We start from the raw sequence: 25,850 nt of genomic DNA, 5'->3' as shown, positions 1-25,850 counted from the left end.
AGAGACCCCTTACCTGATTCCTGTCACGTGCACTTGTGTACCTGATCTTCTGGATGAAGTAAAATATTAACCATGCTGAAGAAATGATCATCAAAACAATGAATGATATTGACACAAAGACTAGAGAGCCCCGACTGAAGTTCTTTGGCGGAACACGGGACCCCACTGCTATGGCCATCAGGACAGAGATATTCTTTTCCAAGTAATTCAGGATCTCCTTAACCTTCGATTCTGTAATCATGACAGCAACAATGTCTCCAGTTCCTATAAAAAGGGGAAAAAAAGATTAATTTCTATTTTAAATTAACATGGCATGCTGCTCACAAGATTTTCCAAATGCAAAGCCATTTGACAACTCAAGAAGTTTTAATCTAAGCCATCTGTGCCACATGAACATGCTACTGGGCACTCTACTCATGCCTTGTCCTTCAAACCCAGATTTTCAAATTAGGGCATTAGCATTTGCCCTAAACTCTCCGCAGCTCCACACATAGTAACAGATCTCTACTGCTGGTACACAGTACTTCCCACATTGTAATTACTGTGTGCAGTGTGAACAAGCTTTCAAAAGTACATTTGTTCCAGATCTGAAGCTGTGAATACCTAAACAGGCAACTCTCAGAAAAACATTTAGGAGATGAGTGAGAATATTGCTCGAGCGCCCTTAACATAGCCAGTGCCGTGGATGTTGCTGGGGAGAGTTATGCAAGTTCCCCGGTGAGGTTATGTGGCTGCAAAGTAGAAGAGAATTGAAAAATCTTGGCAGAAGTTTGGCTGCTGATTTTATCACCCACACAAAGACACGCTTGATAGGATCACAAAGAGGCTGTCAGCTTCATCAGCTCCATTTCCAATGTGCAGCCCATCTGTTTTCAGAGTGTCTTGCCTCTAGACTATTTCCTGTCCCAAAGGGAAAATTATTGGTACAAGGATAATAGGAAAACCATAAGCCTTGCTTAAAAAGAACAAAATCACTGATAGAGCAGAGAGAGCACCTATGTTTTAAAGCAAAGACCTCAGTAAAAAAAGAGGATCTTGAACACAGGGTAATTCTAAGTTAAAAGAAAGAAAAGTTTTAGAAAAACCAAAGCCAGAAAGAAAAAAAACCTTGTGAAGTTTCATTCTTATTCATCCAGACTAATTTGCTTCCAATACTAAAAACCCTTTCAAGACCTATTTTCAAAATGCTTGCAAAATCTGCTCATCTGCTTGTTCCATCTGCTTGCTCCAACTCACATTCCCTCAGAGAGGAACTGTATAAGGCAAACGACTTCAGCACCAAGATTCTGGATTTAGAGTGGATTTAAGCTACAGAGAACCTAGTGTGACAGTAGGGAACATGAGGTCCTATTTTAATACAAGGCATTTGTTCAAAATCTTTTAATCACAACCTAATTTTTAAGAAGCTACTGTATTCACAAAATCATGTTCAAGAACCGAAAGAGCAGCACCTCTGAAACCCTGGGCACAATAACTCAGGCTGACAGCTACATAATTTTCCAAAATGGGGACTTCTAATAGAGTTGTGCAAGAGCTCTCTATGTTCCCTTGTTACTCTTTGAATTTATCATGATAAATAGTAACACTTAGAGTCACTATCATCAGTTTTCCTATTAAGATCACTAACATTGGTGATGTGGACTGCGCTGACAGAACTACTCAAAAGAATCAAAACCAATAATCTCAGAAATTAAAATTTTCACAATAATTGAAAAAAACATTTCACAGCCCTCAAATTGCTTTCCTCAAAAATTTAAACTTTATTTAAAATTGAAATGGCAAAGTCATTCAGTCCTTGTCCTGCTAACATGGGACTGAATAGGAAAAGAAAGTTCAGTGTTTCCTTCTGAATATTTTTGAAAAAGTACCACAGTAATTGAAAAGCTTTGAATAGCAATGAAAACTCAACACAATGTATTTAATCTATAGTATAGCACAGACTCACACAAGATCAACTTTAATCCAGCTCTCAAGAGACACTTCAGTACCAAGTTTGGTTTTGTGCAAAAACAATCAAGATATTTAATAGACAGCAAATCTTAAGAGTAAAAGTACATCACTAGCTTTATTTTCATTGACATCTACCCAGATTCCTATTTGTCTCCTTGGGAAGATAGTTCCTATCCAGACTTGCAGCACATTTTTACAGCACAAGAGATACCCTTCCTTCAAGATCCTGTATTTAGATTCAGCACATGCTCCTGCAACCCCAAATCCCTGCAGCTCAGATAGTGCAAGATCAATGAAGAGCAGATAATTTATATTGCTTGATATTTTCCCCAGACTTCACTTCTGTTCTTCATATCTAGTTCAGACAGGGAAGAAAAGCAGGGAAGGTACAGGAAGACTGTATTCCCCAGAGCACATGCTCTGCTAAGCTTCCCCAGTAGGAATTTATTTGCACTGAGAAGTTATGTTAGTATCAAAATATCAAGCTAAAGCACTCAGTGTAATATTCTAACATGATTTATAGTTATCTGCAAAGCAAAGATGACAAAGATCTTCTGATACCAGTCCAGCTCTATCTGAATCCAAAGCCGAAGCCTCTACCTATTCCCTGCTGCCCAGGGAATGTGACAAAGCTGACAATCTGTCATGCGTTTTATATAAAGCCCAGCACAATGGGAACCTCTGGCATCACTGCAAAGTGATTTGCATTCCAAATGACTCAACTGGGAACAGCCAAAGTGCTACTGCTGCTTCTGACCCCACCAGAGCCAAGGAAAACTGCAGAAAAGAAAAATAAATTGTGTCTGTTTAACATACTGAAGCTCAGTGGAAACTGGGACTTGGTTCATCCGTATTTTTGTCAGGGGCATCACCCTAAATAATTTTAGCAAGAACTCCCTGTTTAAGAACAATTGGGGGCAGGAGGAGACAGTGACTCATTTATTTTAAGCACCTTGAAACCTTGTATTTCTGAAACTTCAGCAGAAAAAAATCCTCAGGTGAAGACAGAAAGACTAAGAGTGTTTGTGAAACTCAGAATATGGTCTTACTTCATGATCTTATGAAAAGCAATATTCTCCTCAGCCAAGAACACAGTGTCCAGAGAAAAGAATCTGGATTGCTTACTAAAGCCAATGAACTACACATGGAACCACAGATGACAAGCTAGGACAGACGGTAGGCATAAGATAAATATTGATGTCTGTAAACGTAAATCATTTAATTGCTATCATCCAAGCCCAGGCAGCTCTTTCACGCTTGCAATTTTACCATGTGCATGTTTAATTAGGATAGTTATACAACTCTGTGTATGAAAAGGGATGAAGTTGTTACTAATCATTACATCTGTGTAATGTTTCACTGTAAGAGCAGAAGACAGAAGAAATTAAAAGCTTACAAGACAGTAAAAACAGGACTATGGGAAGAACAGCAACATCCAGGAGTTTCCTGTAGAGCTCATAAGGAAACTGCTTTGCTCTCTCACTTACCTATTCACATCCCCTAGCAATTCTAAAAGAGCATGCTCAGAAAGTCAATAAAAAGTCATCTCAAAGAAATGTTACAAGTGTCATCACGGCAAATATTTGTGGTGCTTTTGTTGTGTTGGGATTTTTATATTTTTTTTAATTGTCTTTGTTGTTGTCAATTCTTGACTACCAAATGTTTATCTGAAGCTCAAAATATGGTTAAGTATGTCCAGGATACCAGGCTGAACCTGAAGATAGGCATGGTTCAAGAGCAGACTTCAGACACCTTCAATCCTCCTAGCATCCACTGGAGGTTACAGGGAATGGCAGCCTGGCAAAACGCAGCTGCCAATCAGGGCCGCAAAGCTTCAATCACCTTCTTGGAGATGGGGAGGGCAAAACCTTAGATCCTACCTTGAGTGTTCAAAGTGTCAGACCACCTGTAAGAGGCACTGAACTACTGTGATTTGATGCAACAAGGTTTGCAGAGAACTGAGATTTAAGTCAGATACTCATAACAAAGGTCAGTGATTTGCTAATGGCTGATATTTTAAGCTAAAGTCCTTGTAATAAGTCTCTGTTAGTGGCTGCTGATGCTGCAGACACAGCATGAAGCACACAGACTGCACTAATCTCATGCTTGTGAAAGACTACTGTCCTCCCTTTAAATAGCAGAGAAAATTTAACTGCAACTGAGTCCTTTCATCACTTCTTTCTGAAAAACCTAAACACAGCACATTTACCTGAATAATTCTGCTGGTGAAAATTTCAGAGTACTTCCTCAGAAAACACATATTTCCCATTCCCTGATAAAGGTAAAGATTGGTCCAGACAGTCACCTAAAAGATGGATTCAGACAGTGAAATGTAACTGCCTTTCTGAGTGCAGCAACAGGATCATCATCATCATGTAATTGGAAATAGAACTGCCCATCCTCAAAAGCCAGACTTCCCTATTCTTCTATTACTTCCCTATTCTTCTGTTAAAATCCTGTAGCTGTGTGCTAAGCATTTCTGAATGCATCATATCAGAAAGAAAAAGACAGCAACACCTACTATTCAGTACCCAGGAAAGGGATCAGTCCTATTACTGTGAGCAACAGATTTCTTGGAATGACATCAACTAACAGTGAAACCACTCCAACAGAATTTGGGATCCCAGAAAATGACAAAGAAAGCAGAAAAACATTAATGAAAGCTATGGCTGTATATGAAATTTTGAGAGACCAATTGTGAGTTCTGTGAAAACACCAGAAGACATCTGAGTTGCAGGAGAGCAGAGGTGGAAGGAAGGATCACCTCTACAAGGGAAGGGATTCAGCCACAGAGGATATAATCCATGGAACCAGTGAGATAAAGGGAAAGGCGTACTGACCTGAGTGCAAAGCTGTGCTGCTAGAAAAAGCAGGCTTGGGGAGAACTGTTTTTAAATAAAAATTCCATGGCACAACAGTGGGGGAAACCCACACATTTATCAGGTACCTTAAGTTTTTTTGCCTAATGCAAAAGCAAGAAATTTGCTGTGAAGAATAACTTCTACATTCTAAATAGGTTTATGGGAAAGCAGACACCAAGAGGACGAGCCTTGGCATATCTTCAGAGTCATTAAAACCGGTCTAGCTGCACATATTTTTATTTTGATCTAATCAGAAAGTAAACAAGAGCACATCCAAGCTGTCAACACACGAGCAATCTCAAGAGTGGAATATGTTGTTTGACATGTCCCAAATCAAATACTTCTGAAAACAGAAAAAGACCATAATATTTGACAGCTATTGCATTCTAAACAAGACAAGAATTTAATGCCAAGAATATACATTAATTTTAAAATGAGACTAGTTGCATTTTAAAACATTTGTCTTCCTGCTGCCTTAATAATATTGAAAATGTTGAATTATTCCCTGTATGTAAACATTTAGTTTGGAATGCCTATTTTATGTAGTGTCAAACACCAGAACAGATTTTACACAATTATCATGAGAAAAATCGTGAAGGGCAGCAGCATTTGAAACTATTACCCAAAAGTCAGGCTTTCACAGGGTCCCTTAGTAAATACAACCAGTGGAACAACCTTCTATCCCAAAACACTGAGCAGGTATTTTCAGAAATCACAAGCCTCTTTGCTGCACAAACCTATGCAAAACAACCTAAATAAAAAAGCTTTTAAAATTAAAACTTGAATTCTCTCAACTCAAGAGGGCAAAGAAGCAGGTATTTCAGGTTCAGTGAGGAAAAGTCTTCTATGAAATACTGTCAATGTGTATCTGAAGAACATTCAAAACTCTTCTCTGGAGCAAGAAGAATTTCAACAGATTTCACTCTGACAGGTAGAGAGTGTCCTGCTCTGTGCCCTCTAAACATGATTACACACATTTCAGTGCTCTGCAACGTGCCAGGCACTGCTGTACTGCAGACATGATGGACCATCACAAAGTCCTGCTCCTTTAAGAAGAGCAGGTATTGATTGAGGCATATGATTAGAAAACCAGAAACAGCAAGAGCAGCTTTTCAAAGATGGGTGTGACACAATTAAATTCAAAACAAATATTAAAGCTTAATCAGATTCTTGTTGTGCTCGTCTGTGGCACATTAAGTTCATAAGTGATAAATAATAAATTTATAAACCCATCCTCCTTCATTAAACAAGAAACAATGCCTCAGTATAATGTCCTTGCTGTATTTTTGATGAGCTTTATAATCTACTCTGACCAAGAGTTCCTAAAAGGAGAGCCAAATAGCAAAATCAATTGAGAAAACGGTTGGGCCGTATTTAGATGACAACTGCTGACACATTATTTGATAACCCAATTGCTCTATTCTGACATTCAGGGAAATGTTTCTTAAGGAGGAATTTGCATGCAATCAAAACAGGTCGTCACAGCCACATCCTGATTCATTCACAAGTCCAAATCCTGTTGATACATGTGAGCTTGGGAGCCACGCCCTGATTTCCTCAGGTTTGTCAAGGTCAAGCTGTCCTACACCCAACCCACTCCAGAAAACCAACGCTCACAGCCTCTCAAAGATCCAACATACGCACAAAAGGTGTTGGGCTTTGGCTTCTCTGCAGATCATTTCCTCCTCACCTGCCTCACCAAGGAGCATCTCTACCTTCCATCCCAAGTCATGTGACACTAAGAACTGCTAGAAGAATTAAGATCCTCCATAAAGCTACAAGGTACATCCACCTCTTTATTGTTAAGAGTCCTTGTTCAGGTTCCAGAAACTCTTCCCAGTCTTTAAACATGCTACTTCAATGCTTCTGATGGGCAGCAGGAGGACAGATAGATGGCTGGGCCAAGAAGGGGAGAGACTTTATAAATCCCTGAAATTTGAACTGCAGCAGAGTTTCCTTAGAATAGTAGGGACATTAGGTTTGGGGACTTGGGGTTTCTTGTGCTCCCCTCCTTTGAATCACCTTGATAATTCCACATATATCACATATTCCCTTTCTGCGGAAGGACTTTTATCTTATGGGAATTACATTTTTATATTTATTTATTTATTTTGTGCATGTGACCTTCTGGATTCTTTACACTAGGAAAAACCAAGCCTAGACATGGGAAAAGCAGACAGATGTTGCAGCGACTTTGCAGACATTTTACAACCTCTCAGCAATGCTTCTTTGCATCTGCTTGCACTACAGTTTTATCTTTTTTAAAGGAAAAGGACATTCCACCTAAATAATGCCGGAAGAATAAAAAAAGCCTGGCACAAAGAAATGTATCACTTGATCATCCCCTTTCCACAATATGAGCACAGATTTTTTTTTTCCTCTTACTCACATTTTTACATGGCATTTAACCATATTTATGGCAAGTAAACTGATTTGCAGTCTCTTTGAAGGCATAAATACTTTTATTGTTAAGGCATCAGTATGCTAGCAAAGGAGACCAAATTTTATATTCAAACCTTGAACAAATGCAAGTGAATAAAAAAGCTGAAGGATCACTTTAAGTTTTGACTAGGGAAATGGGGTAATCCTAACATATTGCACACCACTGAAAAAAATTGTGTCACAGTTTAACACATTTCTGAAATATCTATGTCCGCCTATCTTCAGAAGATATTTTTTCTGATTTGAAAACAGCTTTTCTTCACTTTCTATAATTCTGAACAATGTCCAAAATCTGTTTCAGTGTTACATGCTTGATTCCTCAATAATATTAATGCAGTGTAGACCTCACTGACCCATTCATCAATGTAAAACACACTTGGATTTTGATAATTGTCTCTTGCATTCCATAGTGTGACCAGTGCTAGCAGGTGGCTTACATTTTGCCATTTCTGGATAGCAGTTTGTATTGCCACTAATGGATCATGCAGCTAAAAAACCTAGGGATTTCTAAAAAAGGGGAATTTGTCATGCTCATGCATTTTCTTCTATAGACTTTTATACACATCTCTCAATCTGGACACAGTCATTCCAAAAAAATTCAGCAAAGCACCAAAGAGAAATGGCAAGACAGCCTTATCCAAGGACACTACAAAATACTTTGAGAGATTTATAAATAGCATATTCATAGATTAATATCATAAATTTGGTTCTACTGAGTCCATAGATATGGGGAATTACTCTGCTGCTGGAGCTCAGACTTTGGATAAGAAGAAGAATGTAATTACTTACAGTCACTAACAGTCCCGTGGGCCTTTTCACAGTCACAGAACTAATTACCCTTTCAGTTGGCTGAGTTAAAATGAGCCTGACTGCTGTTATTTCAGTTGTGGATGAGGCATGTATGACACAGAAACACTGGTAAGCAGTTCTGCAAGGCACCAAGGCTATGATGGCTCTGTAAAGGGGTTTCCCTAGATTGCCTTGAAGAGACAAGGGCTTCCTTATGGTCCAGAATCAGCACATCAAACACTCCTCTCCACGTCTCTAAGTGTCAGACACCTCCATCTACTGTGTGACAGATTTTCCTGATTGATACAGCTCCAAGAAATGTAGTGGGAAATGGGATCAACAACGAAGCTGTTGACACTCATCCTCCATATTTTCAATTAGCAAACATAAATAAAAAATGATCAAATATATGTAAACAATGCTTAAACTATTAATTACTTTGCCTTTTATAAAGGCTTCAGCTTTAATGACTCAGCTCTTTCCTTTTCACTAATAGTCAAAGATAAATTACTAATAATACAATTTAATAACAATATTGTAATATAAAATAAAATTAGTTTGGATCTGTGGATTAAAAGTAGGTCTCAGTAACCCAGGGCAAATTTTGCAGTGGATTTGGTGTAGAGCTAAAATATTCGTCAGCACACATTTGTGCAAGATAATCTGCAGTGCACCCCGCCAGAGCTTTCATGCATCAGTTCAGCTGAAAGTTACATAAAGAGACATTTGTGAGAAAAATGCAAGCAGCAGAGTTAAGAGATGAGATGCTCAGGGATCAGTGCCACAACAGAGGGCAGTGGCACCTCGACTGCCAGCTCTATTGTACCCAGCCGGAATGAGGGCAAGAACGTGGAATAGCCATTAGGTGGCAACAACATCAAATTTCTTCCTGTCCCTCCTGCCTCTGACCCACTGACCTAAAACAACCCACAGAACATACAGGCAGATTTAGCACAATTCAAAGCAAGTACAGCCCTTGCTTCCCACACCAGTGTGCTTTTTAGGCAAACAGAGGGCCATGAAAAATCCTTCCCTTGGAAGGAACCTGTTTCTGGGAGCCTGTGCTGGACAGTTTTTGCACAGTGCCATGGCAGGAGAATGTCACCTGTGCACACCATGGAACAGAAACACCTTCCTCCAGAAAATTATTGAGGTGTTTCTTCAGAAGAGCAGTGAAGACTGATCTCTGCATCTTGGTTCAAAAGACCTTAAAAGATTTACCTGTATCAGGTAAAGCTGTTTATATACTTCTGGAAATTTCTTAGGTGCTGATAAACCATGATTACTGGAACCCAGCAACTTCATTTTGACACTGTCTTTTATATGTGTTCCTGTTTTTCTGTCTATACTTTTTTCATCAGTTCTCAGTATGAAATTTGAACTTCAGAGGCTTGTTTGGCAGATATTCTTCTCTATAAATCAAAATAAAAGTCTAGATTTTAAGACAGAAATTCAGTATCATAAAATCATAGAATGGCTTGGAAGGGATCTTAAATATCACCCAGTTCCAACCTCCCCATACTTAAATATTTTGTACTTAACAGGATTGTCTCCACCACACACAAACAAAAAATTCAAAATGTTATTCAACCTGAATTTTCTTCCTTTTCCCATAACTGCTTATAAAGGAGACAGCTACTACATATTTTCTTCACCACACAGGCTCTTTTTTACATTAGACAGTATCAGTTTGGCTTTAACAGAAGCAGCAAGCAAAACCACTCATAAAACTGCCTTCCTGTCAGTGACATCACAGTCTAACATAACCTATGCTGGGAAGAGTGTCCTTTGCTTAGGTTGATAGAAGACATCTACAGGATTGTGCAAAATAAGTATACACTGACATATACAAGTCACAAAAAAAAAAGAAAATAATGTTGCAAATAACATCCACAGAAGTACAGATATTTATTTTAAAAAGCTGGCCAATTCCTGAAGGTCATTACCTACGTTAAAACTCAAAGGTGAAAATGAAGGGGCAGAGACTTGGTGGACTGTGACACAAGAGAAAGAAAATTCTGCTATTAGCAGCAGAAACTGTTCATTTGACACAGTGATGATAGACTGATTCCAGAGTGACAGTTGTTATCCAGGCACCAGAAGGATTTGCCATTCTCCTAAGTAACATTTTGAGTACGAACAAATTTCCATAAGAATAAAATTTTCAAATGTGCATTCAAGCATAAAATAGCTTGGATAAAATATTAATCCTACAGGTAAAAAGTGCTTCCTAAGCTCTTTTCACAGGGAATCACCTCTCTGCAGGTAGGCAACATACAAAAATCTGTGTAATGTGTTATTTATTTTTACCACAGATGCTAAGCGGGTGATTGGAATTCATGGAAATATCCAAGCAGGAAAGCTTGCAGCTCATAGTGTGCATTATAAGCAGTTGCTGCTTTCCTCTCTGCTTCACCAGGAAGACAGAATATTTCTAAAGCTTAATATGCACCAGTACAAAGATTATATTACAGTAGTATAAAATAACACGAGGTCTACTTTCTCCTTGGTCTTTGGCAAGAAAATATAGAGTAATTAACTTGGTCATCAACACAGCTGCCAAATTGTTTTGTGAAGACTGCATTTTTAAAGAAAAGAGGAATACAGCACAGCAATAAACATCATATGGAGCTAACACCAGCTTGGTGGCTCACCTCCACCCTCACCTGCTATCAGCTCCAACACATTAACTTAATCAGTACAGAACGGCTCTCAAATACACAGGGTCAGCTCCTCCCAACATTTAGGGACAGAAAACACTAAAGAGAAGTGATGTAGTGCACTGGAATACCTAATTAGCTGATCACACAGAATCAATTAGGTTGGAAGAGACCTCTGAGATGACTGTTCACCACCTAAAAAGCACACAAGCAGTGCTATAGTTGAAAAGGCAGAAAAAGGAAGACCAGGGAATGGCTTGAATGTGTGCAAATCTGCTTTACACAGTGTTAGAAAAGACTCATCCCGTATGCACAGGTTCAGGAATCTGTCTCACCCTTGGAATAACTCTCAAGAAGGGGAATACTGGATTCCAAACCCTCCCTGTGCTGAGGCTAACACCAAAGGACTAGTCTACATCACAATTACACACAATTACAGTTCCTCCATCAGCCCAACAGGAAGTTATCTGCAGGAAGCTCTGCAAAGTGATTGCTGAGGAAATCCCTCACATGTCTGTAACAATCAAAACAAAGGCTGTGGAGCAACATTTCTCTTCATTCCAGGTGCTACCTCAGTTCTAAAAAATTACTTTTAGCCTGTCACATAGTTTGAACACTTCAAGTCCAACATTAATTTTGAGATAGAGCCTTCAGCCCAAACCAGGGCAGATTCCAGAGTACACTGAGCACATGCACCTAAAACCAATATTTCAAATATACAAACTTAACATATGCATAATCTCCAGTATTTTTTTTAAAGCTTACCATAAGTAAGAGTAAATATTTGGAACTCAACATGCTGAAGACAGTATTGGTCTTTTTCCCTAAGATCAACTACCCAAACAGCTGCCTGGCTACCTTACAAGACATTCTTTTACCCACAACAGCTCTCAAGTTTTACATCTTAGATGGTATTTCAACCAATCAGAACTACTGGGCCTATTGATAAAGTTTCAAAGGCAACACACTGATCTTCTGAGCTGAAACAGGGAGTGAACAAGGATTTCCTAATAAAAGTCAGACCCCATCTTACTGCTGTAAAGCAACTGTCAATCTGCAGAGCATTATGAGAAAGAGGGTATTAAAATTATAATCAAACTCATTATATGATTTAACATATAATAGAGCAAACGATGCTAAAGCTGTATTAGTAGCAGTAGCCTTTTTCCTCCCACACTGAGGAATTCCAGACCACAGGAAAAGTAGAATCATTGCTAAATAGAGCATATTTATATAAATATTCTTAGAGGTAGTTCAAAAAGTCCAGAGCAGGTTTAAGAGGGCACTATAACTGTAGAGAGAAATGGAGAATCTTAAAAAAAACAAAACAAAACACAGGAAGGTGGCAAAAAATGTTTCATTAGAATATGGGACTTCTCATCTTCAGATGGCTTATAAAAAATGCCTAAGCAAGGTACCAGAGATAAAAATCAATTGTCAACAGGCTTTGAATTGCTACATGGAGGTCAAAATCCTCCTGCAAAATTCCTGTGATATAGAGAGTTGGGAAGGTCAAACCCCTTTAACATTTTCCTTGTTGAAAAAAGAAAGAAACAACCATACCATTTCTTTAGTCAAGGAATTCAATTCTAGTTGTGTGACAACATGCAGAGCAATAATTAAGAAATTGTACTTTCCAAGCAATCCCCTATGCTAAAAGAGACTGAAAATATCCTTAAAAAAAAAAAAAAATCAGCCAGCAGTACCACCACCAAATATAAAGATATGCCTTTTCTGATTAAGCTAAATAGTTCCAAAAGGAAGAAATCTACTGGAAAATGAAAAAAGTAGTTATCAGAATTGCAAAAATAATTTTAACCAAGGAAAATGTTTACATATGAGGCTTCCAGCAACAAAAGTAAGTCACAAGGAACAGTAAAATTTTACACAAAGGCATCTGTAAAACAAGAGAACTGTCCAGAAAAACAGACTTCCAGTATTATTCTAGACAATTTACAGAGGCAACTACCCTTCAAATCACTGTTTTTGGAATCCCTGTTGACTCCTGTATGGCACTCAGACGTTCATTGTAGAAAGAGAATCCTCTGTAATCTGTTATTAAGAAAGCATGAAAGCTCAGATCCCAAAATACAGCTGTTAACATCTGAAGGTCCCCACCAGAACAGTGATTTGAAGACATGCTGCTACAGAATTCTTCAGGTTCAGATGCTTTGTAAAATTCTAGATCTCCCATTATATCTGTATGTTAGCTTCTCTTCTGCAGAAAGGTTTGAAAGAATGCTCCTCAGCTCTTACAGGCATTTCCTCACTCCAACACACCCACATCCCCACTGCAGAGGAAAGTGTTCCTCACTGGATAAATGAATGCTAAAGGAAAATAACTCTGCAGAATTATTGGCTTCTTTCACTACATTGCATATATGCAAATATCATTAGTGAATGACTACTTCCAATACCATCTGTCCAATGCCAAAGGCTCTTTATCAATAGTTTATATGACAAAAGCATTATAGTGAAGGAGATTACATTTTATTTACCTTGATGAGTCATCGTGACAGGTTCTTCACTGGATACATTGTTGTAAATGACCACAGCTGTGGCATTATGTGAAGCTGCTCGAAGTATTTTCTCTTTAAAAGTACAATTTCCTCTCTGTAGCAAAGCAATCCACTGCTTGGTGTTTGGTGGGACCTGGAAACGCGTTCGAGGGTCACAGCCCAGACGATCTGCAACTGAAATGGGAAACAAATTTACACAGACGCTAATTTCGTCTAACAGGCAAAGCAAAGGAAAAAAAAAAAAAAAGAAAAATCCTAATTCCAAGTTGCTGAAGTACTTAAATATTATGCACTAGGAAGCCACTATTCTCTTGTGAAGAAAGTCTAAAGATAATTGTATTCTTATGAAAATAAGATTTTTAAAAAAGAAGTCTCATGCATTAAAAGCTGTGACTATATGCCCAAGAATTAGGCTCACTAAAACAAGCTATTTTTAACTCCAGTGCAGCTAGAATAATGAATTCACATTCAAATCAATACCTGCCTAGAGGCTGAAAAACATTAGAATATGGTTCATCTGCTATAGGCATTTACAAAACAGCTGTTTATCAGTCATTCTGGGGAGTACAAGTCTTTTTCTTCTTCCTACTGCAGCCACAAATATCACTGCAGTGGGAAGTACAACTAAACAAAGCAGGTTGTGAAAACAAGATTTCAGAGTTATCTGCCATTTGCAGGCAACTGTAAGAAAGGACAACATTAAAAGCTGATCTTGTAAAACCCCAGCAGCCAACATCAGCTTTTTATATATGCACATTTTGTCTACAAGGAAATGTATTCAAATTCATAGAGAAACAAATGGGTTTGCAAACACAATGCACTCATCAGCTAAACAGGTATAGATGGTATAAAGGAAGAGTAATAGAAATGGCAAATGCCAGATGTCTGAATTCAACAGTGTGCAAAAGCTCTTTTGTCCCTTCTGATGGTGTAACATATCCGGGAACAACCCAAAGCCACAGAGCTGTGTACAAAAGACACAAAACCCAAGGCAGAAGGAACTTCTCAGCAGCTGAAACCAATGAAAGACGGATCTGTTTGCACAACTGGAAACACAGTTTAGTCTGATACACTGGTCATATCATTAAAGGATTTTAATTTAGAGCCAACAACAGTTTATAATGCAAATATATTTATCCTTTCGAATGCCAAGAGTATAATAATCTTTGGTTACTAAAAATGGTTGGGATAAACAGTGATTTTTTTCAAGACATAAAAAACCAATCTATTTGCATAATAGCTCAGAAAGCATTACAGTTCTGCAATGTAAGACCAAATCAAATGAAGTCTCCCATAATTTTTTTCCTTTTCAAGAAGTGAGTTCAGCACAACTATGAGATTTCAGCAAAATAATCTATCACCAAAAAATATCCAGTTTACTATATTAGCTGGAAACAAAAGGTCTTTTTAAGCACTCTCAGTTTAACATAGCTGAGGTTAAAATCTGTAACAAAGGAGATTCAAAGAGCTAAAGATGTCTTCTGAAACAAAGAAAATCTTCTGCTTGCCTAAAGAAAGCTAGCGCAGATGAAGCTATACTGTGGCAGACATACAGGAAGTCGTTGCATCTCTTAATTTGGACAAGAAGTGCCTCTCCCTGTTCCCCTGGAAGGAGGGTGGGGAGCCAGATACCAGCACATCCTTTTCACAATTGTTTTTCAAGCCTGTCTTAGACATCTCAGACATGGAGGGGTATTTGCTGTATTTTTGTTTCATACAGGCATCAGGGAAAATCTGAAATACAGATGGCTGAAGCCAAGTTTTTTAGAGTGTTTTCTTCCATTACCCTGACATCATTACTCAAATCCTTGTGGAAATTGCTAGCTATCACTGATCCACACGTGTTTTGCAGCACTGGTGATGGCCATCACAAACACCAACAATCACACAAGAGCATGTTCATGCCCACTGCACTTTTGCAGCTTGTCTTTGTAATCTTAAACTTGAGAACAGTATGTATTTTTGAAAGGAATCACAGTCCTTTTTGAAAACAAAGAATCACAACACAGCACATGTGCCACCAACCTTTTTGCCCTCTGTTAAGATAAAAGCTATTTAATGAACGATTCCCCCTTGTTCTGAACATTTCCACTAAAAACAAGGAAGGGGGAAAGCACTAGCAGACTGTGATAGGAAGTTCCTCAAGCCTTGAGAGTTAAAAATCCCATCCTTCTCCCATGAAAACATATTCAAGAATCTCAGTTATGATACATCTGTTGGAAAATACCATTTTCTAAATGGCTACAATTCCACAGAATCCCCTCAAACAGCTAAAAATAACTCTGAAAGTAGACATTATGGCCAACATAAATTTACCTAAAATATATGGGATTATTAAAAACAGTAATCCCACAGATTATGTACTGTTTCCTTCAGTACAATCATGATCAAACTAATATATGAAGTGAAAACAAAAATGGCCACAGTTGGGTTATTACAGTGAAAAAAACATAAAAGCAACAAAGAGCACCTTGAATGAGAAAGAAGCATTCTCCAAATTCATGCAGGCACCTTGAAATTTGTATGCTTGAAAATTTTTAGCTTAAAAAGCAACAGAGAAAGCAGCGAGAGATAACAGAAACTTCATTGGTGGGAAAAGTAGTACAAAATTTTCTACCACTGTAGAGATCAAAGTCTCTCTCAGCTGTGGACAGAGCTATGAAATGTTACTGGATAAAGCAAAAGAATTAGGAAACAAGATATTAAGAGATTAAAGCTTTCCAGATATAGACCAACAAACACCACTCATGTTATTCTTGACAAGGTGTATTCAGTATACCCTGATGAAAATTTAACAGCTGACAACATTAGCTCAGTACTATTTAAGTAATATAAAAACATTGAGGAAAATCTGGTTGGTTTAGATAACTCTGAACTGTCTGCAAGTCACTTGAGATTTAATAAAAAGTCACAACCCACTTTTCTTTGCATTAGCATTCTATTACAGCACACAAACGTTAAGCAATCTTTTCACTTTTAACTAAATAATAGTCAGAAACAACAGTGAAAAATGTGGGGTATTCTGTTTGTCTTTTCAATAGACTGAAGATCCTCTGAAAAGTGTGGAAGTCTTGAAATCACAGTCACCTTTCTAGAATAGTGAGGTGGTTACAAGGAAGCATCTCCTGTACAGCTCAAGTGTCAGGAGCATCAGTGGGCACTGAAGGAGACACACATGAACAGGGTCAGCCAGAATCACCTCTGACACTCTCCACTACCCTGCCATCTATGATCTGCTATCCAAAGTTCAACTAGAATCAACAACACACAGGTTGCAAGCATTACCTGAATGATCACAGAATTGTTTGGGTTGGAAAAGACCTTGAAGATCATTGTGTTCAACCAGTAATCTGGCACTGTTGTGGTACTGAGGAACATGGTTTAGGGGTGAGCACTTCTACAAGTCTTTTAAATCCCTCCAGGTATGGTGACTCCACCACTGCCCTGGGCAGTCTGATTCAGCACCTGACAATCCTTTTAGTGATGAAATTTTTCCTAATATTGAATCTAACTTCCTCCAGGCACAGCTTGAGGCAGTTTCCTCTCACTGAGCCACTTGCTCCCTGGAAGAAGAGGCTGAACACCACCTGGCTCCACCCTCCTGTCAGGGAGCTTTAGACAGCAAGAAGATCCTCCCTGAGCCTCCTTTTCTGCATCTCCCTCACTCTCTCCTCATCAGACCTGTGCTTCAGCCCCTTCCCCAGCTCCTTTGTCCTTCTCTGGACATGTTCCACTATCTCAAGGTCTTTCTTGTAGTGAGAGGCCCAAAACTGATGTTACTTGCAAGAATGAAAAGCAACTTCGTATTAAATTATTCTACAACAAACCACTGGCACAGAGAAAGATATGATAAGAAGCCACTCATGGAAGTTCAGAAGATATAAGCATACAAAAAGCCATTTAAGTAAGTTTCCCTATAGGTGTCTTCTGGCATATTTGAAATATAAGCTATTTACCCTGCCTGTCTCTGTGTTTATCTATGCATCATGTGTTGGCAAAAGCCCCAATTTTCTGGTTTAGAAGGTTTAAAAGTGGCAGCCTGCTGGGTTAAAGAGCTATGTACAATGTTGCTGTAAATATCTCCCCTGCTAACATAAGTCCCAACACCACAGAAGAGCCTCTTTACAGAAGAATCAGCTGTGATTTAAGTACCTACCATTAGGCTCATGTTTGTTTTCTGCTTTAGGAGCACTTCAGTTTCCTTTTGCAGAATACAGGGCTGCTCAATTTGTATAACTGTTTTTCTTTGAGCACTTTTTATAATTCAAGACCCCTTTCAGCTGAAGGACTAAGGTTTGTGACAGCATTTTAGAGATTCATGGGAAAAAATAGTTAATGATGCACTAGATCCAACCAAGGTTCCTCAACTTTTGAAGAAGTAGTGGCAAGCTCACAGTACCTTCCTCTTCCAATTGCTCGACCATGTTTTAGCCTTCTCCCTATAGGAAAGGGAGCCATTTTGTGGAGCAAAAATGAAACAAAAAGGGCAGCTCCCAGCAGCTTTGTCACAAGTGCACACCTGTCTGAATGCAGACTGTCCCCTAGTTCTGAACTGTGCCTGGGTTTGCTCTTTCTCACGCTGTGTTCCTGCTGCTCCTGCACTGCTTTGAACACAACAGTGACACCCTCCTCCTTCAGCCAAGGTTGCTGCACTGGCTGTTATCAGACTTTGTCCCCTTTTCACAGAAATATTTCACTCTCTGTGCATTAACCATTTTATTCTAGGCAGGGCTTTTTTTCTTTCTTTTCTTTTCTTTTTTTTTTTTCCCCTCTAAAGGTCAGATATCTTGCTATTGATTTCATCTTAGCTAATACTGTACTCTGTAAATCCAGCACCAGTTGCCAGAGCTGGTCTGTCTCAGCTACACATACAGAAATCATTTTAAAGTCTGACCTTCAATCACTGTAATACAATAGCTGGAGAGACACCACTAGTATGTTGAGGGACAGCAGATCAAGAGGCTTGTTGGTAAAGAAGCCACAGAGGAACACAAGAAGGTGCAGTGCCATGCAGGCTGCACCCCAAAGCATTCCCTCCCTACAGCTCTGCTAGTCAGGTGTTCTACATAGCACCAGGTAGGTGCTATGTAGAACACCTGACTGGTAAAACAAGACAGCTTTGTTCAACACATTCATTATAATCCTGTGATAAAATTTCCAGAAAAGGAATTCACCTGGGAAATTCACAGAGGCTACTCAGCAATGCTGATGGATTATTTGAAGGAATGGTACTAGTTATTTTCTATCCCATAAGGGCTTAATACATGCAATGGACATATTTTCTTTCCATTACTACTGGTGTTATTATCAATACAGCCCTTATTCATGCCAGTCATAATTTCTACTTTATAAGGTGGTGCCAACGAATCAATGAGTTATGTACAGCAACATTTTCTTTTCAACAGCTCTTTCAGGTGATTGCTTTGACTGAAGCTGGCTTTAGCATGAAAAGAAACTCTTCGAACAAGAGGTAATCTGGTTTCAGGGAGAAAGTTAAACAAAAGAAAATCACTGAAGCTTAGAAGACTTCTGTAATAGTTCAGATTTAATCTTGTTAGCTCAGTAAGTATTCTACAATTATGGCTATATACTCCAATATCTAACCTCCACTTTTGCTATCAATTAATGACTGCTAAGTAAGCTGAATACAAAGATAAATCATGAAGGACAGAAGCATGGCACAAGATCCTTCTTCCCGTAGTCTACTGATATATTTGCTTGCTGCATTTTCATAAGCCATACTGGTTTGGATTCTGGGCCAGAATTTCTGTCTGAAGGCTGCCTAAAGCTCCACAGTTACCAGGAAACTGGCATTTCAAACCTTCTGTAGCTAAAACTTGTTCACACAACATGTTTATGAAGTGCCAGATGCTACAGAATGCTGTAGTTACAGCACTATGCACAAGATTTACCTCCTTCCTAACACTGAGCCAATATTGTTTCTTCCACACTTTCACCTTTTTCTAACATATTTTTTTCGTCACATTCTCAGTCTCCTTGCCAAGCCCCGACCCTTATATCCCTTTGGGAGAGCCCGCCTTTCTGTGAGCCCTTTTTCCAAAGCAGCTTTCATACAACCACCACCTCCCTGCCAGCCCTTTAGACTCCATCCCTTTCCATCCCTCCTCACCCACTCATTCCTGACCTACTGGCTCAGTGAATTTTAACATTTCAAGTCTGACTCTGCTGCTCCTTCCCTTCCTATCAGCTCCACTGCCAGTCCTGGTCATCCTGCCTGCTTCCCAAAACAACCAAGGTGCACAAAACCTTACCTCCCAGCAAGTCCTGCAAGGGGACTCTTCAGAGCACACAAGACTGAACTTTCAGTCCTCACACTGGACTCCAAAAGCAATAACCCAGATTCAACAGCCACAAAGAGTCCTGCTCCCCACAGAAAATGTTTTTGAGGGAACTAAGCCACAAAGCACCACAGTTTCTACCAAGAACCATTAAGGTGAGTACTCGGTGGCTTCTAGCTTGGTTTGCCATGGCAAGGGAAATATGCCTGACACCTAAAGGTCTGCACCACAACTGGTGTCAGGCACCCAGTACCAAAGAAGAGTAAAAGCACAGGTCATTGGAGTGGCACAGGGCTAAACACCTGCAGGGTGCATGTACAGACATCCAGGAGCACCCAGGCAGCTGCTTGAGAGGACTGGGCTGAAATGACCTGGAAGTGTTCAAGGCCAGGATGGACAAGGCTTCAACCAACTTGGTCTAGGAGGGGGTCCCTTCCCAAGGCAGGGGGCTTAGAACTAAACAATCTTTAAGGTCCTTTCCAACCCAAACCACTCTGATTAAATGAAAATGTCTGGTTGCACAAAGTCACAAATAACAGAGTAAGGGACTGAGAAGTATTCTGGAACCTCACTAAAGGAAGTATAAAACTGAACTAAACTATCAGAAAATCTGCATTAGGCTGTGAAGACACATTTCACTTTTATCCTTCCATGCAAAACAAGAGGAGCTTTTTTTTTTTTTTGGAATCTGCAAGCATTCACATGTCCAGAAGTGGTTTAAAAGCTCTTCTAATAAGAAATTAAGTCATGACAAGAGATTAACAAATTAGAGGAGGTAAGAAAAGCAACTCAAAGTAGAAGAATGGAAGAGAGATTAATAAAGAAACTATGTTGCTATCATGCATTCAATGTGCTTGGAAAAATAAGCCTACACAGCTGCTGAATGTACACCCAGCAGCCAACTGTGACCAAGAGGTCGCTGGAGCTGCACTTTCACAAGTCACATTCACAGGCGGTCATGCCAGTTACTGCCACCCCACTCCCAGGGGAACACTGCCTTTGAAAGCCCCTATCAATTTCATACAAGCTCTATAAAAAGAACATAGAAAGAGTTTTAATACATGTATTAACATGACAAGGTTGAATTCCATTAAAGAAATCCTGCTAAAGAAACAGGAGAAGTGATTGACTATCATGCTGCACAGAGATTTAAAGGATGGGTGACCACATGGAGCTGGCATCTTCAAAAAGCAGTACATAAAATATTAGGCATTCAAGAATAGAGGTCAAAAACATCACAGAACACTTAAAATTACAAATTGTGTGTGGTCAGCAGCAGATCATTGGCCCTGAATCCTGAATGAGTAAACTCATTTATTTCCCTGCAGGCAGTGAGTAAGGGATGTGAGAAGATGCCCCATTCCTGGAAGTGTTCAAGGCCAGGCTGAACAGGGCTTTGGGCAGCCTGGTCTAGTGGGAAGCATCTCTGCCCATGGCAGGGGGGTTGGAACTTTATGATCCTCAAAGTCCCTTCCAAACCAAACCATTCTGTGACTCTATGATTCTTCACAGAGCATGCAAAAATGTGAAATTAAGGACACTTCAGCTCTGAAACAGTCCATGCCATCAAGGTGCTAACAGATCACCCACATTTGTGAAAATTTCAAAGATAGCCCATAAATGGGTGAATGCTTGACATCACAGCAGTTTCAAATTCAAGGTACCTTCAAATAAAGTTGCTAACAATTGTAGAGTCATTTTCTTCTGAGGATACATGAAAACTGGGGTACAGCATTTACTGCTCTAAGAGCAGTGGCTGGCAGCTACTCATGTTGATAGCTATTAAAAAAATTTTTGCAAACGAATTTCACCAACAATATTAACAGGCTGATTAAAAAAACATGAAAGCAATTACTTTCAGTAAGACTGCATCATCTTTTATCAAACCTGAATATAAAAAAAAGCAGATGTTCAAGAACAGCTTAACTAAAAGCATAAAATATTCCAATCTTTCTTACTAAATGAAACATTTTTAAACCACAGGCACATCAGCAAAATTCAAATAAAATGTAAATAAAAAACAATCTACACAGAACAATTCAGAGTAACTAAGAATAAGGAAAACAACTGCTATTGTGCTTGCTTTAAGTTGTCTGTTATGAAACAGAAGGGTAAAACTGAATTTCCCCCAAAACTGATAACAAAGTTTTAACAACTGCACTATGTCAAACCACGTCAGGTCTGACATTTTCACATTTCCTGCTGTGCTTTCTCAAGAAAGTCATTCATCATAGTACTTTGCAGTAGGTTTAAAAATACTGTTTATAGACTATTCATAATTTTATTTAGCTCTTCTCATTATCAGCTGCCTGTGAAAATGCTGTCAAAGCCTCCCTCAGTGTTTAAATTGCACCTTAGTAAAGGCATATCAAAAGAAAGCAGAAAAAGTTAGAGGCAGATTAAAAGAAATTAGTATCAAAAGTTTTTCCTGACAAATAATGCAGCTCAGAAAAAATAAAGTGCTTTGATACCTTGTATGTATTAAAAGGCAGTATTTTAAAACCCGTTAAAATACTACTTGCAGTAACAGTGTTTACATGCCTAAAACTTTCAGGACAGACTCCTGATTTCAAGGGGCTTGTGTGGGGATGTGAAGACTATCAGGAAGCAGAAGAACAACTGCAGCATATTTAATGTCAGCTGATAGACAGGATTTGAAGTACAAATCATTTTGTAAGTAAAAATCATTTTAGAGCAGACTTCCTCAACAATTTCTGCTTCCTCACCCTTCCACCCCAAAATCTACCCCATTAATATATTCTAGTTATATTTTGCAGAGCTTCATTGAGACTGGTAAGCACCTGCTGCTGCACAGCCTGATGCATCTGGACCAGAAGCTTACAGAGGCTGCCTTGCAGAATGCATTTTTTCTGAAGAAGCATCAAAGTATTTTCCTGATCTTCAGATTTGGAAAATTCTCTAAAGCTTCTAATAACACAGTAGTTTTGTGCTATCAATTCTTCTAAAACACTCTTAGTATTCACCACTTAGACTCTAGTTTTAACTGATTACAATATTTCACTTAATACATTATTCAGATGTTCACTGTCCAGGAGGCAGGTTGGGACCACTGTATTCCATCAAGGGGCCTATTTCTTAAAGATGGCAGTTAAGATAATGTCAAGAATGGTTTTTTTAATAAGATACTATTAAACTACATTGCTATTACTGAAAATAACTGGTTTCACTTCAGGCAAAAATCATGACAATACTCTCAGCTGTTGAAATCAGTGTCCTCTATAAAGCCCAACATTTATCAAAAGAAGAACTGATTGACAACGGCTTTGTTTAATTAAAAGAAAACTGATTTGGACACTCTAGCCAGTGTTCAATACTGCAAGCAAGTGCATTTTGGGCTGGCTATGGTAAGAGCAGCAGCTTGGTAGCTTCAGTCTTTCCAAGTCTTGATGGGCAGCTTAAACAGTGTTTTCAGGAATTGCACACTGAAAAACTGTGACTTCATACAGTTGCAAAGCTATCCAGATGCAGAGCCGAGATGGCTATGCAGCTGTTCTGAGATTCAAGGCAATGCTGGAACCAAATACTGTCAACTATCGCTACCCTCTCTGTAATTAGTTGAGGAATAACACCTTCACCGCTCAATACAACCAATCTACTGGAATCCATGCTGGAAAGCACATTATGCTTTGCTGAGCCGTTATTCAAGCCAACACTCTCAGATCATGGATTTATTTTATTTTTCTCTGGGCAAGCTCTTCCTCCTCGTTTGTCAGAGCTCTCTAGGAAAGCCTGTCCAACCCAGGCAAGGACCAACCACCCGGCAGCGAGCGAGGGAAGCGTTACCTCCGTTGACAGGGACGGGAGCCACCAGCAGCCCCTTGACCTCCACCTTCGGGGAGTCCTGCCCGTAGCGGCCACGGTCGATCCGCAGCACCGTGGGGCCGCCGCGCTCGGGGCTTAGCACCGTCACGTTGATGAGCGCGGTGTAGTACGCCTGGCTGGCATTGTCGGCGCCGGCCGGCCGGACCCGGCCGTGCCACAGCAGCAGCGGCAGCAACAGCAGCACGGAGGAGCCGCCGTTCCAGTGCTGGCGAGCCCACCGCCAGCTCATCTTCGACTCCAGGCGAGCCGACGGCCGTCACCGGTTGCCTCCGCCGCTCCCCCCCGGCAGCGTCGAGCCCCGCACGCCCGGGTGTGTCCTATCCCATCTGACAGCCCGGGAGCGGATAGAGACCAAAAGCAGGCGGAGTGGGGAGGAGAGCTCGGGCTCATGCCATGGGAGGAGCCAGGGGAGTCATGGCAGGTCCCAGCCGAGTCCGATCCTCCGCCGCCGCGGCTCCCAGGAGAGGCTGCTCAGGGGAAGCCGAGCTCGGCCGGTCCCTCAGAGCGCCGCGCTCATACCGCCCGCCCGCCGCCGCGGGGGAAGCTCCGAGCGGGCGAGGGGAGGAGGCGGGGGCGGTGCCGCGGCCCCCTCCCCGCGCAGCCCCTCGCCAGCCCAGGGGAGGCTGCCGGCAGAAGCCGCGGCTGCCGCCTCAGTCGCGCTCGCGAGCAGCCGCGGGGCTCGCCTAGGACTCGGCCCGCCGCGCCGCCTCGGTTCGCGTCGGGGCTCGTCGCCGCCTTAGTGCGGCAGGCGGCGCAGCTCAGTGCCCAGCCTGGCGTCTGTAGCCGGCAGCCGTCGCTTCATGCCCGGTTCGCCCCGAGGACGGCGAGGGCCCCGCACCCTCCCGCGGCTCCACCACCAGCTCCTCGCCCGCGCCTCGACTGCAGCTCCGCGCTCTGCGCAGGCGCCACAAGCCCCGCCCCGCGCCACGAGGGCGAAAGGCGGAGCTTGGTTACCGACCACGCCCTCAGAAGGCGGGGCCCTCACAGAGGGCGGGGCCATTGTGCATGATGTCATTGTGGGCATGGCCAGGCGGCGGTGGGAGCTGGCGCTGGGGTCGCAGCAGCGACACCGGGCTGCGGTGACACCGGGCTGCAGCCACCCGCGGGTCCCGAGGAATTAAATCACAGCGTCCAGAACCACGGGATGGAAAAGACCGCATCGAGTCAACCTGTCACAAACACCACCATGTCAACTAGACCATGGCACTGAGTGTTACATACAGTCTTTCCTTAAACATCTACGGGGACGGTGACTCCAAAACCTCCTTGGGCAGTCCATTCTAATCACCGTTCTGTGAAGAAAGTCTTCCTAATGTCCAACTTAAACCTTCCCTGGGGCAGCTTAAGATGTTGGGACACATACACACTCCTTGGCATCTTTTCAGAAAAATATTTCCAGTTCAGAAGTGCTGATTGCCAAAAAGATACAGAGTTTTAAAGCATGTCAGAAATAGGGGGAGAAAGAGCTGTGTGTGTGAGAACCAGGTGGAATGTGTTCAGTCTGTCCAGGTAGAACTGAATGGGCTTTTGGGGTAGGAACAGCACAGCCTCTGTGTCAGGTTTCAGTCATTCCTACCCTACTTGGCGTCACTCGCTTCTGATGTACTAAAATGGGAAATTGTATAAACACTCAAATATTGTTAATAAATATTAATCCCAGGAGATACTGTAAAGTAGGATTTGATGAATGATCAACTAACATAGTTTTAAGGATTTCAGCCTCTTGGGAGATGTAACAAAATAGTGTAATGGCCTCCTTGGACTTTGCAAGACAAACTAACTGAAAATTAGTTACAGCAAGGAGAACAATTACTGCAGGATTGTGAGTTAGGATATTTTCTAAGTTTTTGAAAAATGGCTGTGGAGCTGTTCTTTTGAGATATGGTCTCCTTGGTGACTTCCCCAGCTGCACAGGAAGGCCCTCAGATAAGTTTGGTGTTCAACCTATGCATCTTATTAACTTGTTTTCTTCTGGGAGCTTTTGTATTTTATTCATTTGTGATGCACCTGCTCACACAGACACATAAGATAACACTGTTGAAGCCCAGTCTTATTTATTTCATTGAGATACAAGTAGTTTTATCCTGCTCTTGGAGAAACCTGTTCCTTTTCCGAGGAAAGCAGCATGCTTTCAAACCTGCATCTTGGAGCAGAAGGGATGTACAGGCTCTGCTAAAGGCACATGTGGCTCTGTAAAATCCTCTCAGAAGCTGTTTCTGCAAAGCTCTGTAGAAATGTCAATACGATCCAGGAAATGATTCTGAAGCAGCAACTGAATGTTCTGCTTACATTTTTTTTAAATTTAATTTTGCCATTCTTGGTACATGCTGGGCGAGGAACGACATGCTATTGACTGTCTCCTCATTTCACCCAAACTTTCACCCCAGCCAGAGGGCAAGAGCTGTGGCTGACACACTGCAGTGTGCAGAACATGTTTTGGAGCTGTTCTTGCTTTGATTTCTCAGCACTAAGAGCTCTGCATCATTC

General features: G+C 40.8%; 1 protein-coding gene across 3 annotated transcripts in view; it reads right to left on the bottom strand.

Moving 5' to 3' along the window:
* RNF130 (ring finger protein 130) overlaps nucleotides 1-24,260 on the bottom strand; it is a 55,921-nt gene extending 31,661 nt beyond the window's left edge. The window contains exons 1-4 of one of the 3 annotated variants that reach the window (XM_059860312.1): nucleotides 23,681-24,260; nucleotides 23,325-23,615; nucleotides 13,201-13,395; nucleotides 14-264 (exon numbers count right to left, since the gene is read on the bottom strand). In XM_059860312.1, coding sequence (XP_059716295.1) covers nucleotides 14-264; nucleotides 13,201-13,395; nucleotides 23,325-23,615; nucleotides 23,681-23,753 — 810 coding nt within the window. In that variant the 5' untranslated portion in view covers nucleotides 23,754-24,260. Of the gene's footprint in view, nucleotides 1-13; nucleotides 265-13,200; nucleotides 13,396-23,324 lie in introns of all 3 variants that reach the window. The other 2 variants (XM_059860311.1, XM_059860310.1) reach the window with 2 other exon arrangements.
* Between the last annotated feature and the right edge of the window lie 1,590 nt (nucleotides 24,261-25,850).

The sequence above is a fragment of the Haemorhous mexicanus genome, chromosome 15, assembly GCF_027477595.1.
Source record: "Haemorhous mexicanus isolate bHaeMex1 chromosome 15, bHaeMex1.pri, whole genome shotgun sequence".
In the NCBI taxonomy this organism is placed as follows: domain Eukaryota; kingdom Metazoa; phylum Chordata; class Aves; order Passeriformes; family Fringillidae; genus Haemorhous; species Haemorhous mexicanus.
Note: the sequence above shows the minus strand (reverse complement) of the source record. Positions and strands in the feature narration are given on the sequence as shown.